Below are 12,740 nucleotides of genomic sequence, written 5' to 3' on the forward strand. Positions count from 1 at the left end.
TCCCCCTCTTCAACTCCACGTGTCATTCACGTAATAAGGAGGAGGATTTGTATTCACTGCCTAGTGTTGGAATTCAGCGCAATGTCGTTCGAAAATACTAGTTTAACGAGCAATGGAAAAATGATTACGTGTGTATTCAAAACAATCACAAAGCACACGAGCCTCCGCTGCACGTATGAGTTCTCTGTACAAATATTTTTACAGCGGGGCGACGGTATATATAAATAGAGCTAACCATTTTATAACAGACGGAATCGACATGGTATTATTTTTATTTTACGTTTTTTTTATGGGAATTAAAAATAATATATTACGAAAGAACATTTGCGACAAATTATTTTTCAGACTAACATAGTCACTGTTCTGTTTTACGTACCAATGTTGTTTACACTCTTCCAAGTTGACAGTACGACACGTTGCCTGGTTCCTATACAAACAAAGGAAAAACAGTGTTGTTATGATTACTTACTAGAGAGTAACATGAACAAAAATCTATTCAAGTACAACTTACATATATACTGTAATATTTATTTATGTACTTATTTACTTACTTATTATTTATTTATTTATTTACTTACTTATTATTTATTTATTTACTTACGTATTATTTATTTATTTATTTATTTATTTATTTATTTATTTATTTATTTATTTATTTATTTATGTCTATAACATGGCAAAGCCCCAATTACAATAGACAGTACAGATATTCGTCTAAAAAACACAGAATTGCATATAACACGAAAAAAAGAATGAAACAGATACAAATGCCAGATACAAGTGTAAATACAAATTAAAATGGAAAATGAGAAGAAAAAAAAAACAGACAAATAGATACTACCTAAATAAAAGACACAGATATAGATATAAATGAAAAATGCGAAATAAAAATAAATGTAAAATAGATATCATAGCCAAAAATGTAAAATATAAAATATCTGAAGTGTGATTATAAATATGCACATATGTCACACTGTATTTTCACCGAATCGAGACGTTTATTCACTTATGTCACACAACTTGTATTTTTCAAAAGTACTACCCCAATAATTTGAGAAGTTAAGTCATTTTCTGAAATAAGTTTATATATTTTCACAGCCCATACCCACTCCAGCTCTTTCAGGAATCATTGACATCCAGGCGATTTTGCATGATTCTTTAATGTCTTCATCTTCTTCAGCTTCTAAATCTACGACTTTTAATTCATGAAATTGTAGTTCCTCCAATTATGATTCTTTGAACACGATACCATTCATGATTGAATTGATAACAATGCAGACTCACGAAAACAAAAGCTGTATTTAGTACATCCACACAGAGAAACATAAGCTGTAGGTTGTAATGTCATAAGTAATTTATTTATTGATCACTTAAGAATTGTTTGTTTCTTTGTTTTTTCTATTTACTTATATATTCATCCATTTACTCATTTATATATTCATTTATTTATTTCATTTACTTTGTCATTTAACGACGCTGTATCAACTGTGAGATTATTTAGTGTCGATGGACTTAGTGATAGCGAGATGGTATTTGACGAGATGAAACCGAGGATTCGCCTTAGATTACCTGACATTCGCCTTACTGTTGGGGAAAACCTCGAAAAAACCCAATCAGGTAATCATCCAAAGCGGGAATCGAACCCATGCCCGAACGCAACTCCGGATCAGCAGGCAAGTGCCTTAGCCGACTGAGCTACGTCGGTGGCCATTTATTCATTAATTAATTTATTTATAATTTAATTGAATGACGATCGTCTAAAAAAGTATACAATACACGTGTAAGTGCATTACGAAAGTACCAGTATTTGTAACTTACTAGTGAATTGTCAAGAATTCTCTATCAATGAAAGGAGACATGCATATATGCACTAGTGCTATTTAAATATATTTATTTCATAATAGTAAGATATATACATAATATATTGATAAATTCGTGGTCTAGAATATCTTTTTTTGCTTCTATTTCCTTCAAAAGAAATAATTTCTTCTCTTTTGACACCATTTCAATAATTTTACAATATTTGTAATTTCGCAACAATTAAGTTTAGCGGGTGAAGATCGTTATTAGTGGCATCTGTTGACTAATATGGGAGACTATCGCGGAGAATTATGCGGGGATTGTGTAAGAACGTAATAATAGTAAAGAAGTCATATTTCATTATCAAAGAAGTAAACTAAACTAAATAACATTGGAGTCTTACTAAATTCATAGAAATATTACAGTACTATTAATCTTTCCTGTATAACCTACATTAGAATACGACATTACGTTTGAAGAAACAAAGATAATCTAATTCGACGAATGAAATACGAAGATAAACGACTGTTTCATGTTATGACGTAGTACTTTTATTGATTTTATGTAACTTGTAGCGATTCATTTGTAATGTACAAAAACTTTAATTCCTTCGTAGAACAGAAAGGTACAAGTCCATACTTCACAATATTTTTCACCAATAATTTATAATGAACAAGAACTTTAATTTTTTTATTAAACAAAAAGATACAACTCCATGCTTTACAACGTCTTTCACCAGTAATTTGTAATGTACAACAACTTTAATTATTTCGCAGAAGAGAAAAGTACAACTCCATACTTCACAACATTTTTCACCAATAATTTATAATGTACAACAACTTTAATTCTTTCGCAGAAGAGAAAGGTACAACTCCATACTTCACAACATTTTTCACCGATAATTTATAATGTACAAGAACTTTAATTCTTTCGTAGAACAGAAAGTAATAACTCCATACTTCACAACATTTTTCACCAATAATTTATAATGTACAAGAACTTTAATTTTTTTATTAAACAAAAAGATACAACTCCATGCTTTACAACGTCTTTCACCAGTAATTTGTAATGTACAACAACTTTAATTCTTTCGCTGAAGAGAAAGGTAAAACTCCATACTTCACAACATTTTTCACCAATAATTTATAATGTACAACAACTTTAATTCTTTCGCAGAAGACAAAGGTACAACTCCATACTTCACAACATTTTTCACCAATAATTTATAATGTACAAGAACTTTAATTCTTTCGTAGAACAGAAAGTAATAACTCCATACTTCACAACATTTTTCATCAATAATTTATAATGTACAAGAACTTTAATGGAGTTTACAACATTTTTCACCGATAATTTATAATGTACAACAACTTTAATTCTTTCGCAGAAGAGAAAGGTACAACTCCATACTTCACAATATTTTTCACCAATAATTTATAATGTACAAGAACTTTAATTCTTTCGTAGAACAGAAAGTAATAACTTCATGCTTCACAACATTTTTCATCAATAATTTATAATGTACAAGAACTTTAATGGAGTTTACAACATTTTTCACCGATAATTTATAATGTACAACAACTTTAATTCTTTCGTAGAAGAGAAAGGTACAACTCCATACTTCACAATATTTTTCACCAATAATTTATAATGTACAAGAACTTTAATTCTTTCGTAGAACAGAAAGTAATAACTCCATACTTCACAACATTTTTCATCAATAATTTATAATGTACAAGAACTTTAATGGAGTTTACAACATTTTTCACCGATAATTTATAATGAACAAGAACTTTAATTCTTTCGCAGAAGAGAAAGGTACAAGTCCATACTTCACAACATTTTTCACCAATAATTTATAATGTACAAGAACTTTAATTCTTTCGTAGAACAGAAAGTAATAACTCTATACTTCACAACATTTTTCATCAATAATTTATAATGTACAAGAACTTTAATGGAGTTTACAACATTTTTCACCGATAATTTATAATGTACAACAACTTTAATTCTTTCGCTGAAGAGAAAGGTACAACTCCATACTTCACAACATTTTTCACCAATAATTTATAATGTACAAGAACTTTAATTCTTTCGTAGAACAGAAAGTAATAACTCCATACTTCACAACATTTTTCACCAATAATTTATAATGTACAACAACTTTAATTCTTTCGCAGAAGAGAAAGGTACAACTCCAAGCTTCACAACATTTTTCGCCAATAATTTATAATGTACAAGAAATTTAATTCTTTCGCAGAAGAGAAAGGTACAACTCCATACTTCACAACATTTTTCACCAATAATTTTTAATGTACAAGAACTTTAAATCTTTTTCGTAGAACAGAAAGGTACGACTACATACTTCACAACATTTTTCACCAATAATTTATAATGTACAAGAACTTTAATGGAGTTCACAACATTTTTCACCAATAATTTATAATGTAAAAGAACTTTAATTCTTTCGTAGAACAGAAAGGTACAACTCCATACTTCACAACATGTTTCGCCAATAATTTACTACGTACAAGAACTTTAATTTCTTCATAAAACAAAAAGGTACAACTCCGTGCTTTACAACGTCTTTCACCAGTAATTTGTAATGTACAAGAACTTTAATTCTTTCGTAGAACAGAAAGTAATAACTCTATACTTCACAACATTTTTCATCAATAATTTATAATGTACAAGAACTTTAATGGAGTTTACAACATTTTTCACCGATAATTTATAATGTACAACAACTTTAATTCTTTCGCTGAAGAGAAAGGTACAACTCCATACTTCACAACATTTTTCACCAATAATTTATAATGTACAAGAACTTTAATTCTTTCGTAGAACAGAAAGTAATAACTCCATACTTCACAACATTTTTCACCAATAATTTATAATGTACAACAACTTTAATTCTTTCGCAGAAGAGAAAGGTACAACTCCAAGCTTCACAACATTTTTCGCCAATAATTTATAATGTACAAGAAATTTAATTCTTTCGCAGAAGAGAAAGGTACAACTCCATACTTCACAACATTTTTCACCAATAATTTTTAATGTACAAGAACTTTAAATCTTTTTCGTAGAACAGAAAGGTACGACTACATACTTCACAACATTTTTCACCAATAATTTATAATGTACAAGAACTTTAATGGAGTTCACAACATTTTTCACCAATAATTTATAATGTAAAAGAACTTTAATTCTTTCGTAGAACAGAAAGGTACAACTCCATACTTCACAAAATTTTTCGCCAATAATTTATAATGTACAAGAACTTTAATTCTTTCGTAGAATAGAAAGGTACAACTCCATGCTTCACAACGTCTTTCACCAGTAATTTGTGATGTACAGCACCATACCTTTGTAGAATGGGCTCCAGGAACAAGATTTGCTGGGACATTACCAAAAGTTCAGAGCGAAATAATGTTAGTTCTGACAACAGAATTTTGTCTTATTTATTTTTGTTTTCATATTAAACTCATGCGGAAATGACTTTGGAGAAATATCACATGGAACTGCTGGCATAGGAATAATTTATCACACTCATAAACTCTCTCCCGGAATTAAGTCAGGTTCCACTCCCACTTAAATAATAAGCGCAGTGACAACATAGGAAGGCCCGGCCGGGCCTGGTGCTGACATGGGCGTGTGTGAGAGTGGACATGATGTCTTTATTAGAATCGCTGCAATGCAATGATTGCTGGCGGTGAGTGTGGTCGCTGCATGATGGATATGGATGCGATGTGGTTAGTACCCAGCCGACCGTGGGGAGGGCGTGAATGTTGTTTGCTGCCTGTCCTCTCTGTTGGCTGGCTCCAGTCCACACCACAAATTACAATGCATGTTACTAAGAGGCGTGCGGACCTTCGTATCTTAGCGACGTTTGCTGTTATGAAATTGTGTCTGGAGAAAAAAAAAGTCCTAAGCGAAATACATTCCCAGTTGTTATATAAATTACATATATAGGCTGTAAGTAATACAGGGTGTTTCATAAGTAACTCATCACTCGAAAAATTTACTAATTTTTACGATTTTTGGCTGTGTTGTACATTTCTGATAGTTAGAACCTTTTGCATGGTAGTGTGTTTTCTCGTCTTTACAACAAACGTCCGCCACGATTTGTATGTATGTATGTATGTATTTATTTACATTGCAAGTGGGCATGCACCCGGTGGCAGTGGTATACACAATATAAACAATACACAATAAAGAAATGATAAACAATATTTACAATACACAATACAATTATACAATACACAATAGGCCTACAATTTTATACACAATACAATAAGAATGCACAATATAATTTAACACAATAATAATAAAACATAAATAAAATACCTAATTTTACATTACAACCTACATTATTATGTACAGGCCCTACATAAGTTTCAATAGTCTCTCACTTTATTCTTATCTCACTCACTGTAGTGGCACTATGACGCATTGCACTGACACTTAAGCACACATTTCACTGACACTATAGAACACATTTCATTGACGCTATAAATTATCACTGATCGGAACTATTCACTGCACTGTAAAACCATAACTTCACTGACTCACCTCGCTTCACTGATACAACAGTTCAAATAAGTCAAATAATTACACCCTTATGCATACTGTACTTATAAACAGAACTACATTTAAACTAAACATTTCTAGTCTAAGACCCACTTACACGCTATTTTTAAATAATTTACAATTCAAACCAAGGAAGTAACTCGTCAGGCTAATTAAATACATGTCACCTTAAAAAATTAAATGTTAAATGTCGCCTTAATTTTAATTTGCACTTTATACACAACTTTTTAAATTATTCTTGAATCTCCTTAAGGAAGGACAGCCCTCAAAGACCGCTCAAAGTTGATTTTACTGAAATCAGAGGTTGCCAACCTATATAGGTATGATGTAATATTGCAAATGAAAGTCACTTTCTTCTATGCACGTAAAATTCGTACGCAAAATACAGAGTTAATTAAAATACCTTATACGAATCAAATAACTACATTTAAAATGTACTGAACTTTATTTAAACAATTCAAACTTCACTTAACAAAAAGAAATAAAAATTATTCCAATTGAACACGAAATATTAAATATTATTATTATTATTACTATTATTATTATTATTATTATTATTATTATTATTATTATATACAGTATATATACAGACAGATGCGTTTCCTAATCACTATGGGCTAAAGCAGGAGATGCACTATCACCTTTACTTTTTAACTTTGCTCTAGAGTATGCCATTAGGAAAGTCCAGGATAACAGAGAGGGTTTGGAATTGAACGGGTTACATCAGCTGCTTGTCTATGCGGATGACGTGAATATGTTAGGAGATAATCCACAAACGATTAGGGAAAACACGGGAATTTTACTTGAAGCAAGTAAAGAGATAGGTTTGGAAGTAAATCCAGAAAAGACAAAGTATATGATTATGTCTCGTGACCAGAATATTGTACGAAATGGAAATATAAAAATTGGAAATTTATCTTTTGAAGAGGTGGAGAAGTTCAAATATCTGGGAGAAACAGAAACAAATATAAATGATACTCGGGAGGAAATTAAACGCAGAATAAATACGGGAAATGCCTGTTATTATTCGGTTGAGAAACTTTTATCATCCAGCCTGCTGTCGAAAAATCTGAAAGTTAGAATTTATGAAGCAATTATATTACCGGTTGTTCTTTATGGTTGTGAAACTTGGACTCTCACTTTGAGAGAGGAACAGAGACTACGGGTGTTTGAGAATAAGATTCTTAGGAAAATTTTTGGGGCTAAGAGGGATGAAGTTACAGGAGAATAGAGAAAGTTACACAACACAGAACTTCACGCATTGTATTCTTCACCTGACATAATTAGGAACATTAAATCCAGACGTTTGAGATGGGCAGGGCATGTAGCACGTATGGGCGAGTCCAGAAATGCATATATAGTGTTAGTTGGGAGGCCGGAGGGAAAAAGACCTTTAGGGAGGCCGAGACGTAGATGGGAAGATAATATTAAAATGGATTTGAGGGAGGTGGGATATGATGATAGAGAATGGATTAATCTTGCTCAGGATAGGGATTAATGGCGGGCTTATGTGAGGGCGGCAATGAACCTCCTTGTTCCTTAAAAGCCAGTAAGTAAGTAAGTAACTGTGAAGAAAATTCGTCACATTCTTTAAATAAATATAGGGTATATAGGCCTAGGTCTACATTAACTGAAACACAGCTTACAAATGTCAAAGATCACGTTTTTTGCTAGCAGTGTTGCTGAAAACGTGTATTTTCAACGTGTATTCTAAATACAATTTTTATTCAATCATATTTTCCATATACTATGTAGAATAAGTTACGGATGTTTCAATCATTACAAAACATCAGGAGAATTAAACATACAGTAAAAGGCCACAGAATTCAACCCCATGTGCTTATCTAATGTGGGTTAAAGGCAGTTATATCTACAAAGCTAGTATTTTCCTCAGTGAGGGCAATATTTAAAGAAAAACAAAAATAAATCCCAATTCCCTACCTACAAAAACAGCGTTTAGATGTCTCTGTGGTGGGCGGTACAGGTCAATAACTAAGCTTGGAAATTGGAACAGAGCCTGAAGTAGCCTTGGGATCTTGGAAAAGAGAGACAGGTTTATAGGTTAAACATGGGGAGGGAATTTCCATGGTGAATTCACCTTCCTGTCAAAGAACGGGAGAGGTAGGACAAAGCCAGAAAGGAAAAAAGAAAAGAACCAAAAGAACTGAAGTAAAAGAGAAAGAGAAACTAAGATTAGTCCTTGCCTCCATCCTGCAGACCACGCGCTTTTCTTCTTATCTCTCCGCTACACATAGATACGTCAGTATTAGTCTCACTTCCCCCTCCCTCTATCGTGCAAAGTGACCCGAAAAAGTCAAGAAAACTAGAAGAGAAGTTAGAGGTATGCAGAGGACAATCATTAAGAAGACACCGATAAAAACTGGGAATTGTTCCCGGAGCTGGTGGAGGGTGAAGAAGATTTAGGACCCTCTGCTTTCTGACCTAGCGCGACGGCCAAGGCGGGCATGGATTGCGGCGATGATATATACCGGGACTCCAGCTTATTTTCTTAGTAGCTGGAGGCAGAGTCATGGAAATATAAAACTTTCTCAAACTGCTGAAGGTAGGGATTTCGGCTTAGTGATTCTGATAGATTAAAATTTCTTTTCCATACACGGAAATCGTCGTTCTTGACTTTTAGAGTGGATTATTCTGTCGGAATGTAAAGGCCTTCCCCTTCAGAACCACCGCAGATGCATATTAAGTAAAGAACAACAAGAACAATTTGAACTAACGAAGTTACTCCTCATTTTGTTTGCACAGTTTCTCCGCTCCCACTCCTCCCTCTGAACGGAGAATTGGTTGGCACGTTGCCTCGTGCGACTTTTAATCGGAAAGTGTGTGCTTCAAAATCTGCAAAGGAACATGCCATACCACAAGGTCTTCGTAAAAACTTTAAACTTATACAGGGACATCATTTTATTTAAACTTCAATTTTTATTGTACCTGGGTTTTTGAATTTACTTCACTCCCACCCCTTCTACTAATGAAGTTCAACCGTCCTCCACACAGATCCAAGACCGCATATACAGGGACATCATTTTATTTTTGCTTCAATTTTTATTGTACCTGAGTTTTTTAATGTACTTCACTCCCACCCCTTCTACTAATGAAGTTCCAACTCCACACAGAACCAAGACCGCAGATAGTAAGCGTTACTGAGTATAGTACGTTCCAGAAATATGTTCGCGTTTTCCAGTAACGAAAGAGTTTTCAATATTGAATCATATTTTCGCACAAGTACTGTCCGTTTGCTACGTCGCATCCCGATTTCCCCCACCTGCTTCTACTCGCCCCTCTGTAAAAGCTGGGCTGTCTTAGCTCTTTTCTGAAAACATTAATTTCTCTTAGGAATTGGACGTTTACGTAATATTATACAGCTGTTTAATTTAACTTAAATAAAAGGGCCTCGTTAAGTAATTAACTGTCACGTGATTTACTCCCTTTCTACAATCCTGCATAACCACTTGCACGGACAGTAAATAGCATGTCTGAGTAATTTTATATTTTCGGGTCGGGCAGAAGTGAAGATTGAATTTACAGTACGTAGAGTAGGTACAGAATTATTTCAACATGAGTTACTAGTACGAAGGACGAAACTGGCAATTGGAATTAGATGCAATAGTCTATAGTGCGATAATATGCACAAAAGAACTGAAGCCTGTATCGAAATGAACGGCCACCATTTTCAAAATTGTGTTTAAATATTCATATTATAATTATTTTTCAATTTAACTTCTTTCTCTATATTGTACGCTAATGTGCTATAGACAGTATAATATACACCGCATAATGAATACTTTAGCATGGATAACCCACTTCGTGAGTAAAAACACTTATTCTTAATACAGTACTGTACTTTGATTAAAGAAAAACCTAATGAAAATTATCAAACTCAAAATCGCGATATTTCCTAGTTTACGTAAATGGATGAACTACTTTTCTTCCTTCCTATACCTAGTAGAGTGATTTATGTTTTACACCAGTATCATCGAACTCCAGTCTTGGAGGGGGGGGGCAAGGGGTGTTTCCGGTTCTCTAAAGGTATAGACAGGTTAATATTAAAAATGTTAGTAAAAATAAAATGATGTCCCTGTACATTCATAGTAGCCTTACGGTCATAGTAAACAGTACGTACCAAAAATATGTTGACGTTTTCCAATGACGAAAGAGTTTTCAATATTGCATCATTTTCGCACAGGTACTGTCGTCCATTTGCCTACGTCGCATTCCGGTTTTCGCCACCTGCTTCTATTCGCCTCTCTGTAAAGGCTGGTGGCTGGGCTGTCTTAGCTCTTTTCTGAGAACATTAATTGCTGTTAGGAATTGGACATCTACGTAATATTATACCCATACAACTGTTTAAAATAACTTAAATGAAAGGGCTTCGTTAAGTAATTAACTGTCACGTGATTTCCCTCCTTTCTAAGATCCTGCGACATAACCACTTGGACGGACAGTAGATAGCATGTGTGAGTAATTTTATCTTTTCGGATCGAGCAGAATTGAAGATTGAATTTACAGTACGTAAGGTACTCTTTTACAGAATAGGTACAGAATTATTTCAACATGAGTTACTAGTACGAAGGACGAAACTGGTAATTGGAATTAACACATTAGAACTGAAGCCTGTATCGAAATGAATCGCCACCATTTTGAAAAATGTGTTTAAATATCCATATTATGATTATTTTTCAATTTAACTTCATTCTCTATAGTGTACTCTAATGTGATGTAGACAGTATAATATACACTGCATAATGAATACGTCCGCATGGACAGCTCAGTTCGTGAGTAAAAATACTCATTGTTAATACTGTACTGTATTTTGATTCAACAAAAACCTAATTAAAATTATCAAACTCAAAAGCGTGATATTTCCTAGTTTACGTAAATGGATGAACTACTTTTCTTCCCTCCCATACTAGTAATGTGATATGTTTGTATATTACACCAGTATCATCGAAGTCCAGTCGTGGAAGGGGGTAGCAACCGTTGATCCAAAGGTATAGCCAGGTTAATACAGTATTAGAAATGTTAGTAAAAATAAAATGATGTCCCTGTAGGCCTATATGTGAATAATGATTAAATAAACTTTGTTTTACTTTCATACAATTTAAATTTTATATTAAATATTTTTGTAATGACAATACATTTTATCATTCATTTTCCAAAAAAATATAACTTTTATATAGGTTATGTCATTAGTACAGTATGCGCCAAAACAAACAGGCCCTACTGAAATAATCGCTCATCTACTGTTCACGTTTCGCGAGCAACGAAGTATTTATCTATTGCATATAATGGCTTGAGAAATTGTAAATTCAATGTTTTTCCTCTCTCTCTTTCTCTCTCTCTTTTTCTCTCTCCCCCCCTCTCTCTCTCTCTCTCTATGTGTTATTTATACTCGCTTTAACATCTTTGGTCATATCGCGAGTTAATCTTTTGGTTGAAATCCGAAGGCCTGTGTACTGTTGTTGAGACTGGTTTTGTTGTTGTGAACTAGAGACGACTATAGATGTATTACATATTTGTTATGAATATGATTTCGGTGATGAATGAGGCCGGTGATATTCAGTTTCCTATACTCCAAACCAAAATTATTGCTGCCAACATAACAGTTAGAAAATAAATGCCAGTTGTCGCATTTGTCATTACTCGAATTTCGAAACAAAGTTGATAAAAGAAAATTCGACATGATATCTAGAAAATCTCTCCCAATCCAATAGCATAATATGTAGTAATAGGGGATAAATGGTAAGGTTTCATCCCTAGGGTATTACCCATATAGTCGCGTCGCTGTTATTTCCGGCGTAGATCCTCCTCTTTCCTTACGCCCTAGGAAGTATAGGATCTATAAAGACTAAGTAAGTATAATCGTTAGCCATTTTAGTTCTTTCGTTGCCAATTGCGGTTAGCACACGACACTCTTTGCCGCACCTTTAAACATTATCATGTCGCAGTTCCTATGATAGTCATTCGCACTGTAATTTTTAGAATTAACAGATAAATGTCTAAGGAAAGAAGGACTGAAATGGAACCTTGTATTTCTTAAATAACGTGAAAATTGTGGCAAAATATTAATAGATGAAAAATTAACGAATATTACAAATATTCTGTACGTTAAAGGTACATGGAAAGTATAATCCATTTAGTTAAAACCAACTCATTTTTACCAAAAATGTCCAATAGAATTTTGACTCTCTCAGCTCACGATTTTGGTAGCAGCGCGGGGATTTCTACAATAAGCAACCACCCGTCCTTTCTCCTTAACATCTAAAAATTGAGTGTTCAGTTCTACGCGAAGCAAAATCGCTCCTTTGTTTAACTCGCCGTAACTCGCAAACTAG

The 12,740-nt window shown here is 33.5% G+C and overlaps 1 protein-coding gene and 1 long non-coding RNA gene across 2 annotated transcripts in view; one reads left to right on the top strand and one right to left on the bottom strand.

The window, feature by feature from the left end:
• Positions 1 to 374: 374 nt before the first annotated feature.
• The window catches only part of LOC138713976 (uncharacterized), a 183,548-nt gene continuing 171,182 nt past the window's right edge, over positions 375 to 12,740 (bottom strand). The window contains exon 3 of the long non-coding RNA XR_011336015.1: positions 375 to 427. This is a non-coding gene — a long non-coding RNA (uncharacterized lncRNA). The remainder of the gene's footprint in view (positions 428 to 12,740) is intronic.
• Positions 2,089 to 12,740, top strand: part of LOC138713957 (uncharacterized) — a 41,445-nt gene continuing 30,793 nt past the window's right edge. Inside the window, exon 1 of the mRNA XM_069846536.1 lies at positions 2,089 to 2,124. Coding sequence (XP_069702637.1) covers positions 2,089 to 2,124 — 36 coding nt within the window. The remainder of the gene's footprint in view (positions 2,125 to 12,740) is intronic.

Source organism: Periplaneta americana, chromosome 14, assembly GCF_040183065.1.
Source record: "Periplaneta americana isolate PAMFEO1 chromosome 14, P.americana_PAMFEO1_priV1, whole genome shotgun sequence".
Lineage (NCBI taxonomy): Eukaryota > Metazoa > Arthropoda > Insecta > Blattodea > Blattidae > Periplaneta > Periplaneta americana.